General features: G+C 47.1%; 1 protein-coding gene and 1 long non-coding RNA gene across 2 annotated transcripts in view; one reads left to right on the top strand and one right to left on the bottom strand.

Annotated features, from left to right (window-relative positions):
* Positions 1-18,905, top strand: part of LOC102151319 — a 62,691-nt gene that overhangs the window by 16,018 nt on the left and 27,768 nt on the right. The window contains exon 6 of the long non-coding RNA XR_005377760.1: positions 2,888-3,005. This is a non-coding gene — a long non-coding RNA (uncharacterized LOC102151319). The remainder of the gene's footprint in view (positions 1-2,887; positions 3,006-18,905) is intronic.
* Positions 6,021-13,273, bottom strand: BPIFA1 (BPI fold containing family A member 1). The gene is made up of 9 exons (XM_038572006.1): positions 13,137-13,273; positions 10,999-11,173; positions 10,663-10,822; positions 9,076-9,183; positions 8,800-8,949; positions 7,805-7,889; positions 7,109-7,172; positions 6,666-6,742; positions 6,021-6,192 (listed from the first exon to the last, which is right to left on the bottom strand). The coding sequence occupies exons 2-8, from the start codon at positions 11,156-11,158 to the stop codon at positions 6,702-6,704; spliced, it is 768 nt and encodes a 255-aa protein (XP_038427934.1). The 5' UTR covers positions 11,159-11,173; positions 13,137-13,273; the 3' UTR covers positions 6,021-6,192; positions 6,666-6,701.

The raw sequence follows: 18,905 nt of genomic DNA, 5'->3' as shown, positions 1-18,905 counted from the left end.
CTGTCTTATTAATTCTTTCAAAGAACCAACTCCTGGTTGTGTTGATCTGTTCTACAGTTCTTCTGGTCTCTATTTCATTGAGTTCTGCTCAAATCTTTATTAACTCTCTTCTTCTGCTTGGTATAGGTTTTATTTACTGTTCTTTCTCCAGTTCCTTTAGGTGCAAGGTTAGCTTGTGTATTTGAGTTTATTCCAATTTTTTGAGGGATGCTTGTATTGCGATGTATTTCTCTCTTAGGACTGCTTTTGCTGTATCCCAGGTTTTGAACGGTTGTATCTTCATTTTCATTAGTTTCTATGAATCTTTTTAATTCTTCTCTAATTTCCTGGTTGACCCATTCATCTTTTAGCAGGATGGTCTTTAACCTCCACGTGTTTGAATTTCTTCCAAATTTCTTCTTGTGATTGAGTTCTAGTTTCAAAGCATTATGGTCTGAAAATATGCAGGGGACAATCCCAATCTTTTGGTATAGGTTGAGACCTGATTTTTGACCCAGTATGTGGTCTATTCTGGAGAAAGTTCCATGTGCACTTGAGAAGAATGTGTATTCAGTTGCATTCAGATGCAAAGTTCTGTAAATATCTGTGAAATCCATCTGGTCCAGTGTATCATTTAAAGCTCTTGTTTCTTTGGTGATGTTGTGCTTAGAATATCTGTCATTTGCAGAAAGTGCCGTGTTGAAGTCTCCTACTATTAGTGTATTATTATCTAAGTATGTCTTTACTTTGGTTATTAATTGATTGATATACTTGGCAGATCCCATATTTATGCCCCATTAGGAGCATAAATATTCATGATTGTTAGTTCCTCTTGTTGGATAGACCTTTTAAGTATAATATAGCATCCCTCTTCATCTCTTACTACAGTCCTCGGGGTAAACTTTAATTTATCTGATATGAGGATTGCTACCCCAGCTTTCTTTTGAGGACCATTTGAATGGTAAATGGTTCTCCAACCTTTCATTTTCAGACTGTAGGTGTCCTTAGGTCTAAAACGAGTCTCTTGTAGACAACAAATAGATGGGTCTTACTTTTTTATCCATTCTGAAACCCTGTGCCTTTTGATGGGATCATTTAGCCCATTCACGTTCAGAGTTACTATTGAAAGATATGAATTTAGTGTCATCATAATACCCAATCAGTCCCTGTTTTTGTGGATTATTTCTTTGGGCTTCCTCTTTCTTTTACAGGGTCCCCCTTAATATTTCTTGCAGAGCTGGTTTGGTGGTCACATTTTCTTTCGATTTCTGCCTATCTTGGAAGCTCTTTATCTCTCCTATTCTGAATGAGAGCCTTGCTGGATAAAGTATTCTTGGCTAAATCTTCTCATTTAGTACCCTGAATATATCCTGCCAGCTCTTTCTGGCCTACCAGGGCTCTGTGGAGAGGTCTGCTGATAATCTAATATTTCTCCCCATAATTTAGGGATCTCTTGTCTCTTGCTGCTTTAAGGATTTTCTCTTTATCTTTGGAATTTGCAAGTTTCACTATTAAATGTTGAGGTGTTGAACGTTTTTTATTGATTTTGGGGGGGACATCTCTATCTCCTGTATCTGAATGCCTGTTTCCCTCCCCAAATTAGGGAAGTTCTCAGCTATGATTTGTTCAAATATGCTTTCTGGCCCTCTGTCCCTCTTGGTGCTCTCAATTATACATAGATTTTTTTCCTTCTGAGGCTATCATTTATTTTCCTTAAACTTTCCTCATGGTCTTTTGTTTTTCTCAGCTTCCTTCCTTGTGAAGGCAGATACTTAACTGACTGAGCCACCCAGGTGCCTCACCTTTATTTATTTAATATTCCCCCTTTAAATTGTCTTCCTACAAATTCTTTGATGCTCCCTTTAAGAGGGGGGACTACTTCACCCCAGGGACTGTGGATGGATTTATCTAGAGACCAGATACAGCCTACAGAGCCAGACAGCCTGGGTTTGAATCCTGACTCCATGTTTACCAGCTGCGTGTCCTTGGGCAAGTGACCTCATCTCTCTGGGTCTCAGGCTTCGCAGTGAAGTGGGGGCAATAACAACACAACCCTCCAGGGCTATTGGATTAATGAAATTAACCTACAACAAATGCTTAGAGCAGAGCCTGGCACCGAGTTTGGGGCTCAATACAAATCTGCTGTGGCTCTTCCTGCCTCTCCTTGCAATGCCTGTGGGGGTCATGGGATCATGTTGGGGAGCAGGGTGGGGGTTGGAGGGGGAGGGAGATGGGGATGAAGGACCAATCCTCTGATCTCCCTTCTGTGGGTCTGGCTGCCTTGCTCCTGCTCCAGCCCCACCTGCCCCAGCTGGTGACTTCAGGGACTTAATTTACCTTCTCTGTGTTTCTGTAAAGAGAGGCCAATCGTAAGAGTACCTCCCTCAAAGGGCTGTGTGGAGGATTAAAGGAAGTGATGACAAGTAAAGCTGCAATTGCAGAGATTATGAACCAGAACTTCATCCTGAGCCCTTTCTGAATTTCTCACTCACAGAAACCAAGAACCATCATGAAATAAGTACTGCTGTTTAAGCCACTGAATCTTGGGGTGGTATGTTATACAGAAGTGGTAGCCAGAACATGAACATGAGGGGACCCCTTTAGACTGTATTTTGTGACAGAACAGGGAAAAGACCGAATGTGTGCCATGGTCCATCCCAAGTGAATGCAAATTGCCTCTTAAGTGGTTATCTGGTGGGGACTGAGAAGAACACACTTGCCAGGTAAATAATACATACCAGGCACCAGAGGCTGCACTCATCTGTTCTAGTAAAAATATTATGACCAGGAGGGTTCTTGGTTAAGTCACTGGTAGTCCACTGTTATGTGCCGAAAGCCCATCTGGTTATGCGGATTGGAGAGTTGAGATGGGTGGAAGGAAACTTCCTTTACTTTGTCTTTCCTTCAGAATGAAATGAAAACCCTGGACACAGTGAATGAGGTGGCTCTCTGAGGGGTCTGAAACATAAGTGGCAGCAGGTGGACCAAGGAAGGGAGTCATACCTGAAAGAATGAATGACTCACAGGTGAGTTTCCTGGGTTTTTCTCCCTCCCATATCTTTTGTCCTGGACTCAAGAGCAATGTGAGGCATGGAACTACACACAGGCGTGAATACAAGAAGTTCCAAGAGAAGTCCTCTCTTTCTGATCCCAAGAAGTAGGAAGGGGGTCCCCTACACATAAGACAGTGAAGGAAATCCTCTTTATAAAAACACCACCTGCAGAAGGTGGGTTGGAATTTGAACCTAACTGGGTTAGCCTGAATCTAACTGGGTAATTTGCATGCTAACCCAAACCAACCCACCCCAAACATTCTCCATAGGATTTAAGTAAGATCCAGTCTCATAACATGATGTTAAAAATGTCTAGTGCAACTGGGTGTTATGCTATATGTTGGCAAATTGAACTCCAATAAAAAAAATAAAAAAAATGTCTAGTGCAATGACACATTGGAGATGGATCCAATCTGAATGAGAGGAAGAAGAATAGCTGAAAGAAATGAACAGAGCCTCAGGGAGCAGTTGGACTCTAGCGAGAGGTCTATTTTCATGTCACAAGAGTCTCAGAATGAGAAAAGAATGGTGTGGGAAATAAATGTGAAGAAATAATGGTTGACAATTTTTAATGAAGTCTCACTTTCTGGATGGTGGTATGAGAATCCTGGGAGGCCCATCCTCCAGGGAATCAAACATAACTGGTGAAAAGTATAAAAACCTCAGACTTCCCATCTCAGCACCAGCATGTAAAGAGCTTGGAGGTGAATACTCCCATCCTCACAACAAGAAAAGAACTCAACGTGGACAGTCAGCCACTCTCTTCGTCCTGTCAGGGAATGGAAGTCAGAGGGCAAACTGCCATCCCCTGGTCTGGAGAGATAGGTGAACACATCGAATTACAGCCAAGATCAGCTTACCTGAAGTAGAGGCTGCTGGGTAGGAATACTTAAAGTGTAATTATGACAAATTGCTGAAACCTGAGTGTAGACTGGCTTGAGAGTTAGAAACTCCCAGTCTTTAGATCTGTCATTTTGACAAACGTCCTTGGAAAAGAGGCTGTTTATACTGGGTGAACTCTGAGTCAAATAAAGAGAGCCTTGAGAGTAGGATCTTCCAGGGAACTAACGAGGCAGATCAAATAATGATGGTATTCTGGGGATGAGGTTTTGACGTTGTTCCAATACTTCCTGTCCAGAGGCTTCCAGGCTACTGATTTTCACCAAGACTATAGGCTTTGGGTTTTCAAGTCTTCTATGGAGAGTAGGAGATGGGACTAGGGTAAAAGAAGACACCACAAAGCACATTGTTCTTACCAAGATTCAGCAATTTTTATTGAATAAACACACCCCAGATTGCTGCAAGCCTTTGGTTAATTTCAAGAGTTCTGAAAAAGCTGGTTCTAACAATTTTAATTTTGGAGGGGAGCAGTGGGAAACTAGTATTCAGAGACAGGCAGTGAATGTGTGTCCAGAAGGGAAAGCAGTTTGGTCAGAGGGCAGCAGGACCAGGGTTGATGGTACCAGGTGTGTGCCTGTCCTTACTCAGCTTGATTCTTGGAATCTCAGCCAAGGGGGACACTCAGTATTGACCTAATGCCTGCCCAAAAGAGGACTTAAGAGTAACTAATGCCTGGACTCTTCTCAAACCCTGTCAGGTCCTAATTGCTAGTTTCCAGTCTGGAAAGTGGTGCTTCAGATCACTCGACTAGGTAGACAGACATTCATGATGATCATTCAGCTGCTTAGGAAATGTAACTATTCATCCTGAGCCCAGAAGTATTCTAGTTCTGTGGCTGTGGAAAATTCTTCCTTCCATTCCCTTGCCAGAACACACATGCTGGTTTCCTACAATAAACTTTGCAGTTCTGAACTCTAGGCTGTCTTCCCACTATGCCGTATTGGCTGGTGACAGCAGTAGGTGGGGATGGTGCTAAGTCTAGGCATGTTGACACATGTTTGACAAGGGTTGAGAAACACCAACCTGAATCTGCTCCTTGTCACAAGGTCAGTGGGGTCTCCTAGAGCACAAGGGAGAAGTTTTCTGTGCAGTCTGGAATGTTTCAGCCCTTGATTTGTCTTTTTGTCAAACTGTGGCTTGTGCAAGTCATTCACATATATCTCAAGGCCTCAGTACCCTCATTTGTGTAACGACATGGTTGCACTAGTCTTTTAAGGGCCACAAACAATGATGGCATATTTAGTTTTTATTTGAGGGGACAACCTTCCCCAGCCTGAGTAGTCCTGTTCTTTATTCTTGTCTCCAATTTTTCATAAATCTTCTTTGCACTCAGTCTTTCCTTCCTTTAATCCTTTCCTCTTCTCAGTTTCTGAAAATCAGGCTTCTTCTTCCAAAAATAGGACTCTCACCCATGGCATCAATAATCTTATCATATGCTTCTCCAATGGCCCTTCTCTATGTCTATGAGCAATGAACAATGTGGACCAGTTTGTCCTGCCTCCTACACTTCCTCTTTGTCATTTTTCATATCCTCTTGCTGAGAAAACAGAAAGGAAGTCAGTATGACTGGATGCCAGCGAGCAAAAGAGGAATGGTGGATGATTTGTGTATCCATCGGGTTCCTGGATATCTCCCCTGGGTCTCCCAGGCACTTCCTTCAGCATGGCCACAGCTGAAGGCATAATCTTCCTGCTGGAATCACTTCATCTTCCCACATCCCCAGTCACCTTCAGACTCTTCTACCTGAGATATGGACAGCAACCTGCACCTCACCTGCTCCCTCACCTACACTCAGGTCCACTCCTGAACATCTCTCAGATCTGATGTTTTGCTTCTTGTGTGGTAGACTTGTGTGTCCTCATCTCTGCCTAGAGTGTTACACCTACCTTCAACCCCTCATACACTCCTCCTGAGGACACTAGAGCAGTTACTCTGAAATCCCCCCTCCTCTGAACATCTCCGTGTCTAGCTTAAGACCATAAAGTTCTACAATGTAAGCTCCACACTCTGTTCTATGGCTCCAACCACCCAGGCCAGGGCTCTTCCCAATCTATTAGCCCTCGAATGAGGGTGAAGCATGACAAGGTCCCCGGTGCAGAGAAAGAGCAACTTTATTTGGTGAAGAACATGGGCTGTAACACATGTTTGGTGGGGAAGGAGGGAGAGTGGGGTTTCCTTGGAGAGAAAGCTCCTCTGGTCCACAAGCAGTGGCCGTGTCACTGTCCAGGACATGGGTCAGCCTTCTGTGAGCCCTTGGAAGCTGGGAAGAGAGTGGATTGAGCAAAGGAAATTGTTCTTTTGGGAGAAGCCACCATCCAAATGGAGACTCGAGGTCACTGACTCTTGTTGGTATGGGCCCATCATCAAACATGCCCTCCAGAGAAGGGGAGGGGGCTGAGACTCTAAGGCTAGGGTCTGGTCTTGTCTCAGCCACAAGGGAGGCCTAGACTTGGGGTTCGGGGACTCTTTCTATCCACATGTACTTGTGTGTGTGTGTGTGTGTGTGTGTGTGTGTGTGTGTATGTATCCACAGCCATGCATGTTTCTCTTTGTGGCTGTGTTGTGGTGCTACCTGAGTCTCTCCACCTCCATCAGCATTTCTGTAGACTTCTCTGTGCATCTTTGGGAATGTCTACATGGCTCTTTGTCTCTCTTTGAACAGCACTTGTCCCAAGCCCCCTGCTGCCTCCTACAGCAGCACCCAAATCCTGGGGATTGGGGAAAGGCACTCACCAGTTCAACAGTAGCCGGGTCCCTTTCCCAGAAGGCTTAGACTTTGATGACAAATTCCAGCCCATGGATCAGTAACTCTGGAAGATGCAGGCCAGAATGACGATCTCAGTGTGAAGGAGTTGAGGGATATCCTACACTCCCCCTGAAGCCTGGGGCTGGGGAGCAGGAACTTTGGTCATCCAACTAAGCTCAGGCAAAGGTTGACAGGGACAATCCCTCGTTCTACCAAACAGCCCAGCTGTTCTCAGTGTCAGGGCTGATGAGGGAGGCAGGGCCCAGCCCTCAACATTATCTGGATAATTCAAGGCAAAAAGAAACCTGAAAAAGGGAGAGCTGAGGCTGGAAGGATCTAGCTCTCTCCTGTGGTGTGCAGGGATAGAGCTCCTTGGGGGAGATCGCTACTTCTGAAGAGGGAGAGAGAGGCCTTGGGAAGGGGTACTTACCAGCAATGGAATGTACCAAGGTGACGTCCAACTCACTGAGAACCTCATTGACCAGAGGGCATACCTGACCCAGGGAGCAAAGAGAGGCATTGGGCAAAGCAGTACCTGGAGGGAGGCCCTGGGAACTGCAGCAGCCCCAGGATGGATTCTCTGGGGGAGATTCTCTGTCATTTTTCTGTGTCTGAGACTGTTTGGTTCTAAGCCATCTCACAGATAGATGCTTACACATTCACACGGGCAGAAGGAGAAATGGAGGCATGTACGTGAAGTGCCCAATCACACACCGAGCCAGGGTTCACCATGTGATATGACACCTGTGTGCCATAATAGGGCGAACTGCTCCAGGAGGGGTAAATTTCGAATTGTAGGAGGCACCCAAGCATAGGCTGTAAGAATGCCTGTCTATAGCCACAGTGGGAGTGGACTGGAAGATTCTTGGGGCAGGGGACAGTTCCTTTCAGCTGTGGTGTGGACATGCACAGGGCTCAGCCCAGAGCAGGATCCAACCACTGCAATTTGCAGGATAGAAAGAAGAAACACGAACAAGTGAATCAGTGGACAGGTAGATGATAGATGGTATATACATAACAAACTGAGGGGCTCAGAAAAGCTTACTCCAGGGCCTTCTTTCAGCCCGAGAAGCTCTGAGACCCAAAGATCAGGAGCTGCCACTCCCTGCCCCCCGCCCCCGCTTACCTCGCCCTGTACCAGCTCAGGAAGGACTTTATTCAAGAAGCTGCTGAGACTGTCCACAAGACTTTGAACAGGGAGGGGAGCAAATCTAAAAGAAAAAAAAATCCATGGGGTGGTGCAGAGGCCTGGGGATGGTATGTGCGGCCACTGTGCCCACATCAGTCTCAGTACTAAGTGACCGAAATGGGGCCTTGTCCACTCACACCCTTGCGCAGCAAACACCAGGGCGCCTATTCACAGGGAGTGGCACCCTACACAGCTTTGCACATGATAGGCACGTGTAGTTTAAACACCTAGTTCCAGCAGACACTAGGAATTCAGTAGAATTCCTATACATGGATGAACAGTGCTTAGTATATACTTGTCATGAGGGTTCAGTGAGATGATACATGTGAAACACAATATATGTGTTTAGGAAATGGTAACCATTATGGGATGACTTCTACATATTATGCATAATTCATTCTCCCTTTTAGCAGGTAAATGAAAGAAGTAACCCAGGTAGGCTGCATAGCTATTTTACCTCATACTGGGATAAAGCACTTTCATACTTATTATCTTAGTGGATTCACTCAAGAACTCCAATGCAGCTCTCATCTTACAGTTATCAGACCAAGCTGAGACTCTACATGGGGAAGCACTGTCCAAGTTCATACAAGAGACTCTATGTGGGGAAAGCACTGTCCATACAAGAATCTTTCCACCTTTGCATGCCCCTCTGGTCAATGAGCTTGAACTCAGATTTTTTTATTGCCTAATGAGCATAAAATTGGCCAGCCCAGCTAAGAAGAGATAGTGGCTATTTACCCACCCATTTACCTATCCATCCATCCATCTATCCACCCATCCATCCATCTGTCTTCCCTCCCTCCTATTCATTTTCCCACCCTCCCAGCCTCCCACTAATCCCCACTCCCATTGTTCCATCTTCCCAGCCATCTAGCCATCATCCCATCAATATTGTTCCTGGGCAGGAGAAGCCACCCCTCTGGCCTCACCCATTAAGCAGGGAGATTTGCAGGCTCCCAGGGGAGTGAGTGCAGTCACCAAGAATCAGATGAATCTTCCCCTGATCATTTTTCACAGCTAAAATTTCTGCAGTGATGTTTAACTTCACAGCCAGCTTTACCAGACTGCTGGTCAGGGGCCTGCAGAGGAGAAAGTTTGCTGCATTTGCATCTGTCAGACTCCCAACACCTCCCTTATGGCTACCCATGGTCATCAGGGTCTCCTTTGGAGAGCCACCCTCCCATCTTCCCTTGGGACTCACTCACGTATTCACATTGAGGACTATGCCTAGAGGGATGGTGACATAGAGACGATGACCATCAGGGCTCTGCACAAGTCCAAGTTCCAGCAGCTGGGGGTTAGTGATCTTCAATCTGTCCAATAAGCAACATTGGAAGGAGGAATATTAGTTCCTTTGGCCCCAAACCTGGAAACCACCTTTAACCCAATTGTACTCATTCCAGAAGAGGAGCTACCCATGAGGTGAGATGGGGGAGACAAGAGTGGCATCTTGCAGCAAAAACCACATGGTTCTGAGTCATACCATTGATATTGTTCCTGGGCAGGAGAAGCCACCCCTCTGGCCTCACCCATTAAGCAGGGAGATTTGCAGGGAGATTAGTGTTTCCCAACTTCTGCACTAGGTCAGATCCTGACACACCATGGCCCTCTCCTCATCTCAAGTCTCTGAGGTATTCAGGGTGGAGGCTGTGTCTGGATTGTTTGTATTCTGCACGCCAACTCAGAGTCTTACAAATAAGGAGGCTACTCCATATTGGTTCACTTTGTGGATGGATGAGTAGGTAGGCAGACCCATGGGAGAGTAACTGGTTATGTGGAAGAGAGGATGGACAAATGGATGGATGGATAAATGGATGAATGGATGGGGATGGGCAAGTGGAGTAACCATCACCTTCAGTGGCAAGTCAGTCAACAATGATTACCATGGCAATCAAGGAGCAGGAAGTAGGAGAGAATGGAGACAGAGGATGGAAGCAAGGCTCTTCCATGAGCCGACCTCACAACAACTGTGGCAGGTGATTACATTGTTTCCAGTCCTCCCGACAGTTTTTCTCTGTGGGTACCATGATCTCCATTTTACAGATGGAGAAACCAAGCCCAGAGAGACCAAGCATCCTATTCTCTGGCACCCAGCAGGTACGTGGTGCATTTGGAAATCAAACTCAAGGCTGTCTGTCTGTCTCCAAGTCAGGGGCAAGCATATGGGTGGGTGGGAATTTTAGAGATGGCTTTGATCCAGTCCTATCAAGGACCCAGCTTTGGAAGCTCCCTGGCATCAAGCTTCCCATTATTGCTATACTTGCTTAGAGAGCTCTCAGGAGTCTCATGGGAAACCCCACATCAGACTGTTCAGTGGCCATTACATTGAGGATGTCATCAAGGAGAGTAGCTTATATTTTCTTGTTTACATCAAAGGCCACCTGTGTTCTCCATAGGTGAGGAGAACAGAATTACCACAGTGCAGTGGAAAGGCCTCGCCTTTGAACTTAATTAGACCTAGATCCCTGGCTCTGTACCACTCTAGTTGTGTGAGCACAGGCACATTTCTGTGCTTCAGTTTTACCATCTCTAAATTGGAGATTAATTGCACTTTAAAGCATTGTCATAAGGACTATGGATGATGCTGAGGACACAAGATATGCTTCAGGACTGGGGGCAATCACTGATTCAAGAGGACTGGTGTTCTTGCCAGGCTGTGGGAAGGATCTCACACGAGTCCTGGCCTCATGTTCAGACCACCCCTCTCTCTCCTCTGGGGCCACTGCCTGGGGGCCCAGATCTCCAACAGAGATTTTCTGGTGTGTGGAGGACCAAGGCCTATGACTACTCACTCAATGATACTGTCCAGGAGGGGGACCATTGAAGTCACTTTCCCAAGCAGGCCCCCAAGCAGGCCACCAGAAGTGCCTCCTCCAGTCTTCAGGATGTTCAAAAGTGGAAGGTTTTCGAGAATGTCCAATAGACCCCCAGAGAGCAGGCCACTGCTGAGGCCTAAAAATGGGTACAGGGGTGGATCCTTGGGGGTCAAATCTGATAATTACAGATCCTCAGCCCCTCACCCCCAATCATCCCTGCCTCCCTCCCTGCATCGAACCATTGGACACACACACACACACACACACACACACACACACACACCCCTGAAAGAGGTTGTCACAAACTCTCACCATCTGTTAAGTCTCCAGCAAGATCTGTGGGACTTGGGTCCTGGCCTGGAGTCACCTCCAAAAACAGGGTATGTTCCAGGGGCAAAGACAGGGCTTCCAGCAGGGTTGTGGTCTGGGCCAGCAGCCCACAGAAGACAATGAGGCCCCCAGTTTGAAACATCTTTACTCTTGGTATCTGTGGACAGAATGATGGGTCCAGCTAGCACGTATATCAGAGAGGAATTCATCCACCATCTGCCCCCGACCTCCAGAACACCAGAGAGTGAATAGTAATAGCTAACACTACCTAGCATTTCCTCTGGGCCAGGCATTCATCTGCGTACTTCATGCTCAGTAATTGATTTTATCTTAACCACCCCCGAAGATGTGGGGATTTATCACCTGCATTGCACAAGTGAGGAAAGGACAGTCTAGTGAGTTTAGGTGACTTCCCCCAAGATTGTAAACACAAAATAGGGACAGGATTTGAAGCCAGATTTGTCTGACCCAGAGGCCTCTGTTTAAATTCAGTGACCATCAGATTTACCCTCCATTTGGGCTTGCTTGCAATGGCCTGAATCATTGCCCCTAGTTTTCCCTCTTTAGACAAAGCAAATGAAAAAGCTGAGGGACTGAGCTTCTTTGCCATTATCTCCATTAAAATCTTTTGGCCCGGACCCAGATTGCGATGATTTGTGGAAGCCCTATTAAATCACAGAATATCAGAGGTCACATGTTCATAGCCACCATCTCATCCAGACCAATGCTGGAGAGATCCTGGAGCCATTCGAAGTCCTCATTGCATAACAAGAATCAAGGGGCCATGGGATGCCTAGGTGGCTTAGCAGTTGAGCATCTGTCTTTGGCTCAGGGCCTGATCCTGGGGTCCCGGGATTGAGCCCCACATCGGGCTTGCATGAAGCCCTGCACGAAGCCCTGCATGAAGCCTGCTTCTCCCTCTGCCTGTGTCTCTACCTTTCTCTCTCTCTGTGTCTCTCATGAATAAATAAATAAATAAATAAATAAATAAATAAATAAATAAAATCAATCTTAAAAAAAAAAAAAAAAGAATCGGGGCCAGAAAGGAGTAGTGACTTCCCCAAGGTCACACAACAATTTGATGGCAACTTGGTGGTTGGAGATAGGTCTCTGACCTCTTCAAATGTACACCCTGATCTTTTTTTTTTTTTTAAGATTTTGTTTATTTATTTGAGAGAGAGCAGAGAGAAAGAGGGAGAGAGAGAGAGAGAGCACAAGCAGGGGTGAGGGGCAGAGGGAGAGGGATAAGCAGGCTCCCTGCTGAGTCCAGAGCCTAATATGAGACTCAATCCAGGACCCTAGGATCATGACCTGAGCCAAAGGCAGACACTTAACTGAATGAGCCACCCAGGAGTCCCCACACTGTCTGTTCTATACCTTTCTCTTCTCTCTCAAGCTAACCTGAACAAAATTTAGGTGCAACCCCTGACATCTGGCTGCCTTTTGCACTGTTTCCTCCCACATATCACCTCCTCTCATAGGCCTATTTGGCAGCCAGCAAAGGTGTTGAAAGCTTCTTTGGGCAAAATTCCATCAACTGGCTGATTCAGACAAAGCAGCACTATCGTTGCTGTGACTGGCTGGAATCGAAAGGGCTTTCTGGTCCAAAGAGCCAGTTGTGGCCTCCCTGGGGAGGTCAACTTAGATTGCATTCTCTGAATCTCTTTTGGGAAACAGACCTTTTATGAATGCAATGGAAGCTGAGGACACTCTTCCCAGAAAAGTGCATCAAAATGTACAAAATGAGGGTGAATTTTAGGTGGTTTGTAGATGATGGTCTGAGTCCACAATGGAAACCTCAAGGTAAAATTCCTGCCATAGAGATTTTGATTTAGAGTAAGAAGAACATGCTCGTGAGCGAACCTTCACACACAACCACATGCTCCCCATCACCACCAAATCCTCTTTTCTACATTTCCACATTCAAACCTTACATCAATATCACTGGTCTCTCAGGGGAGCAGAGTAAATGGCCATTCCTATTCCTCTGAAAATCCCTCTGAAAAAGACTCCAAGTGAGCGATCCTAAATGCAGCCAGCCAGTGCCCACCCCACAGCAAGGAGCCTGGCAGCCCTGCCACCCAGGATGGCGGAGCAGGTGTGGGATGAGCGGATCTCACCTGGGCTTCTCAGAGGTCCTGGTGGCTCTCCTGCTCTCCCCTTCCCTCTCCTGCTTGCTTCTGCCACGGAGGTAGCGTCTTTTATAGTGTGCAAATCAGGAAATGTGCAATCAGATGATGCGATCGGATGCTGGGTTTCTAGATAATTCAGAATTCTGTGATTTGGTGGTGTCTTTCAGGGCTCTCCAAAGTAAATAATTGCCAATCACATTAGTAGGTGGGACAGTTAAGCTACTTGATAGACAAGTTAAACAGAGAAAAACTTGAGATGGGGATATTACTCAAGACTTCATGGGTTCATGAGCAGAGCCGAGGCCGGGGGCCCACGCTCCGAGTCAGCCTGGCATCACTTTTGGAACATGGGGAGAGGCAGCCAGTGGGAGCCCAGGGAATGGGCCTCAGTCTCATAGTGAGGCTGTTTTCCATTCCTGGTCCAGTTCTTTTTTTCCATTTGAAGGATTCTTGCTCCCAGTGTCCAAAGCTTCAAACTGATTTTCCTACATCTGGGGTCTCCTCTTTTTCGAGTCTCTCTATAGCATGACAGTCATGTGCTGGGGGCTGTCCATCCTCATCAGAACTCTAGGAGGGAGGGCAGGCGGCGCTCCTCCTTTGTGAGAGCAGAAAACTGAGGCACCGTGGAGGCAAGGGCCCGAGACCCAGTGAGAATGGGGCAGTCAGAACTGCTCGCACTGGATGATCACAATGAAACACTGTCAACAGCTAACACTCGCTGAGCCCTTGCTGAATGCCAGCCTGGCTCTGTTCTTCACAGACAGCAACCCCACAAATCCTCCCAAGGTGTGGGCTGGGAATGAGTACCCCTCTTTTACAAGGGGAAAACTGAGACTTGCAGCGTGAGTGGACGCGTCCAGATGTGCGCAGTGGGCCTGGGGCCACGACCTTCACGCCGCAGTCCATTCTCTGAATCGCTGTGCTGAGACACAAAGACGCCCACCGTTCATTCACTGCCCGTTTTGCTTTCAGACATGGCATGATCCCATGACATTTCACTTTGATATCCTGGAAAAATCTTTCCAGGTTGCCAGGCCAGAAGGATGCTGTGGCATCCCAGTCTCTACCCTAACTTTATCTTCTTCCCTTCTCCAAATAAGGCATTTGTCCCCACTCCTTGGGCCTTTGAATCTGTTTTGCAGATGAAACCATTGGGACATTGAGAGATCAAGGTCCTAGACTAGTGAGAGCAGCTCTTGCCCTGCAATACCTAACATCTTATAAGTAAAAGCAGAAAGGGGAGGAGGAAATGCATATTATTTATGGGGCACCTACTATGTGCTGGGTGCTTTCCCTGTTTCAACCTCGTCTTCATCAGCGGTGGTTGGGATGGTTGCCCCTCAAATATCAGATAGGGAGACTGAGGTTCAGAGAGGGAAACTACTTCCCAGGGCGCACAGCAAGTGAGTGGTGGAGTCAGAACTCACTCCCGTGTCTCATATCCCTGTAATCAATGAGCCGTGCTGCCTTCCCTCGTGCCAGGCTTTCACTAGAACTGCTCTCCTTCCTGGCAGAGTCTGGCCGATGCCTCTAAGGGGCTAGTGCCATGGCTCTGAACTCACTTATCCATTGAAATATTCTCTAGACTCTTCCCATGGCTTGTGTGTTGTCAGTCATCCTCAAAGGGGTCTCACTGTTTTGTTATCTTGGTACAACTCCTATGAGTAGGGTCAGATTGCTACTATCTTTGTGGGGAAACTGAGGTAGATAAGTCAAGGGACCGATTTAAGTTTGTGAAGCTAATTTCTGGACAGCTAACAACCTCTGGTTTGAAGCCAGGAGGCTGCATATATATTATGGCAGAGAGGGGATGGGTCTGGGTGCAGACTGCCCTGACTCTAATCCTATGACCTCAGGCACGTGACTCTAATCCATTCAACTTCAGTTTCCTGGTCTATAAATGGGAGGATGATATCTACCTCACTGGGCGGTGGGGGATGAAGTCTGGGGAGCTGGTGTGAATCTCAGTTCATAAATTCAAGTGCCCATGTCTGTCTTTCTCCTGTATCTGTAGCTTAGTTACCATTTCATTTTTTTTTTTTTTTAGTTACCTTTTCAAATGCCACTTTCCTGGGTAACAGAAACTTCCCCATTTTCCTCTGGGGTTTTCTTTCTTTCTTCTTCTTTTTAAAAAGATTTTTATTTTTTATTTATTTGAGAGAGAGAGAGTGAGAGCCTAGCAGAACAGGGGGAGAGAGGGAGAGGGAGAAGCAGGCTCCCTGCTGTCCAAGGAGTCTGGATGGGATGTCACTACCTTTTTTGGCAAAGACCCAGGCTTTGAAAATTCACAAGGCTTCTCTTCACTCCTGCCAGAGATGCCCTTCCTTGGAGCCACAGGAGCTGCCCCGTCCTGCTGCCCTGAGGAGGGCAAGAGGCAGGGGGCATCCAGAGACATGAAAGGTCACGCTGCTAACATTTTGAGACAGTTTTCCACCTTGGTGACGTTGGTGCCTTCCCAAAGTGTTTCTCAGAAACCATAAGTGGTGCCCTTTGCTTCCTCAGTCAGGGTGCTGGTTCTGTTGCCCTGGAGCAAGATTAGGTGGAGGTGGGTGCATGGGGGACTGCATTGGAGGGGGACTTTCAGGTGGTCTTGGAAACCCCAGGGGTTTTATTGAGGGGCTGAGGCAGAAGGGTTAGCAGGGAGCTGGGGAGCTGGGTGCCCCAACTTTGATGAGAAAATAGATTTTCTTTTTTTTTTCCTGATCTTTTGCTGTTAGTTTCAGAGGTAGAATTTAATGATTCATCAGCTGCATACAACACCCAGAGCTCATTCCATCACATGCCCTCCTTAATGCCCATCACCCAGTTACCCCATCCCTGTACCCTCTCCCCTCCAGCAACCCTCAGTTTGTTTCCTAGAGTTCTGCATCTCTCATGGTTTGCCTCCCACTCTGTTTTCACCTGATTTTATTTTACCTTCCCTTTCCTGATGTTCATCTCTTTTGTTTCTTAAATTCCACATAGGAGTGAAACCATATGGTATTTGTCTTTCTCTGATTGAATTTATTTTGCTTAGCATAGTATGCGCTAATTCCATCCACATCATTGCAAATGGCAAGAGAGAGAATATATTTTCTTTTTTTTTTTTTTAAGATTTTATTTATTTATTCATGAGAGACACAGAGAGAGAGAAGCAGAGACACAGGCAGAGGGAGAGGCAGGCTCCATGCAGGGAGCCCAATGTGGGACTCGATCCCGGGATCCCAGGACCATGCCCTGGGCCGAAGGCAGATGCTTAACCACTTAGCCACCCAGGCACCTGAGAATTTTTTTTTTTCAGCAATTTGCTCAAGTTCCACTTACCACTTACCTTGGAGATGAATTTCCCACCTACATTTGCAGCTAATGATAATAATAGTTTCTTATGAGACCTGGAGCTCTATACCATCCCTCTACTGTCCAGAACAACCCTGTGAGGGTACATGAGGCTCAGGGAGGATGGTGGCCTGCCCAGGGTCAGCCCAGGGAGGAAAGCAGACCGTCATCCCGAGCTGCCGCTTCAGTGCTCTTCACTTTGAGAACGACTTTGTGTTACTGAATCTTCAGAAAGTTCTTGCTCCTGTTCTCTGGAGCCTTCTCACCCCTGAGAAGTCAGGCTGCTCTGGATCCCAAGCCCGGCTGGGCTGAGGCCTCTAGGCAAGATGCTTTTCCCTCTTGCAGCCTTGATTCCCTAGCCTACACCCTCCAACTTGGGGCTGATGCTGCCCACCCCCGGCTGTGGGTTAAGTGGGGTTATTGCCCAGTGCCTGGCACAGAGTCAGAACTCCGTAGGAGAGGGGCATGGGAGTTACAAGGCACAGACAGGTGCCTTGCTTGGAGCAAGCTTTTGGGCCCTTAGGGCTGAATTTCTGCTTAACATCCCCCCACCCTGCTCCCACTCCAGCCCCTGTATCATAATGGAAGCCTATTGTGCAACAGGGTCTGTAGGGAGAAAACATGATGAGTCCATGGCTCTATGAACCTCAAAACAAAAGGAAAATAGAATCTGAGAAACCCAAGGAGGCCCCTTGAGGAAGGAGAGGCCCCTGAGCCACCCCCGGGTCAGGAGGAAGACAGACAAAAGCTGCCTTCAGGCAAGCTCACTGGAGGATGGGCTCAGCCCTCCTCTGTTTGCTCTTTGAATCATGAGCTGGACAACCCCCCCCACACCCCGCCCCCAAACTCAAGGCTGTCAAGGGGAATCCTCTGTGAGAACATGGGCGTTTAGGGTTGCAAATCCCCAACGAAGCATTTCGGATTAGGTGGTCAGAGCTGACAGAGGGAGACAGGAGGCTCTCCCGCCCTATTCTCATATCTGAGCTGTTGACACTTCCTTGTTTGCACTTGTCGATCCAGCCCAGGGCCTCTATCATCATTTTCCTGTGTGTGTGTGTGTGTGTGTGTGTGTGTGTGTGTGTGTGTAGGGTGTTAGGAGGAAGAGAGGGAGGACTGGAGGCAGGATTCACAGTGGCTAAGCCTGGGCTCTAGAGTTTGGCTGCCTGGGCACATTCCGCTTGATCGTCTCCTCGCTGTGTGCTCTTGAGCAAGTGGCTTTCTCTCTCTGAGCCTTGGGGTCCTCCTGCATGAATTCGCTGTGAGGATTTGATGACATTGCTGAATAGAAGCTCTGAGCACTAAGCTTGGCACGTGCCAAGTGCTTAATATGTGTGTGCTACTGTGATTAATGGGTGTGTTATTTCCCCTTGATTTCTCAGTATGCTTTGCCTCCCTTTGGGAGGAGGGCAGGAATCAATACTTAAGAACTGAATTGTCATTAATCAAATAATTAACAATGATTTAAATGGCTTTCCATAAGCATTTCCCATGGACCTAGTGCATGCTAGACATACTGCAGATGTTTTTTCACATAGTCCTACAAACGTCCTACATAGTAAATATTTTTATTTCAAAATGTTTGTTATAGTCTAACAGATGTAAGAAAAATGCACGCAAGTGAATAGCTCCATGAATTTTCACAAATGAAACACTCTCCCCACAACTAGTGTCCAGATCAAGAAACAGGCCAGGGGCAACTGGGTGGCTCAGTGGTTGAGGATCTGCCTTCAGCTCAAGGTGTGATCCCGGGGTCCTGGAATCGAGTCCTGCATCAAGTTCCTCACAGGGATCCTGATTCTCCCTCTGCCTATGTCTCTGCCTCTCTCTGAATATGTAAATAAAATCTTAAAAAAAAAACAAAACAGGCCAGTACTGGCTCTTCAGAAGCCCGCCTCAAGCCCCTCCCGGTCACCTACCCTCTCCTCAAGGGTAACCATGGTCTTGCACTCTGACAGCACGGATTCCTTTTACTGTTTTCGAGCTTCATGTAAATGGAGATGCAACATGTGCCCTTTTGTGCCTGGCTTTATTACGGGCCTGAGATCCATCCGTGTGGTCGTGTGTAGTCGTAGGTCATTTACATGACCATAGAGCATTCCAATGGGTGACTCTCCCTTGGTATTTACCCACTCTTTTGATGGGAATTCAGGGTTCTTACTCAGGGAATATTAGGACCACTGCTGCTACAAGCAGTCTCGTCCACATCTCGTAGTGTCTGTGTGTGTGTCTACGATGCACCCACCTAGGAGTGGCACGGCTGGAGCACAGGGCAGGCCTCTGTCACGCTTTTGTAGCTGCTGTCACCTGGACTTATAAAGCAGTGGTGTAACTTACCACCCACCAGCAGCATCAAGGCTCCTGTTGCTCCATATCCCGTACGATTTCTAGCCTCGCTTTGCAGGTGAGGGAGACCTGAAGGTAAAGTGCCTTGTCCCAAGCACA

The sequence above is a fragment of the Canis lupus genome, chromosome 24 (genome assembly GCF_011100685.1).
Source record: "Canis lupus familiaris isolate Mischka breed German Shepherd chromosome 24, alternate assembly UU_Cfam_GSD_1.0, whole genome shotgun sequence".
Classification (NCBI taxonomy): domain Eukaryota; kingdom Metazoa; phylum Chordata; class Mammalia; order Carnivora; family Canidae; genus Canis; species Canis lupus.
This window is presented reverse-complemented; position numbering and strand designations above follow the sequence as displayed.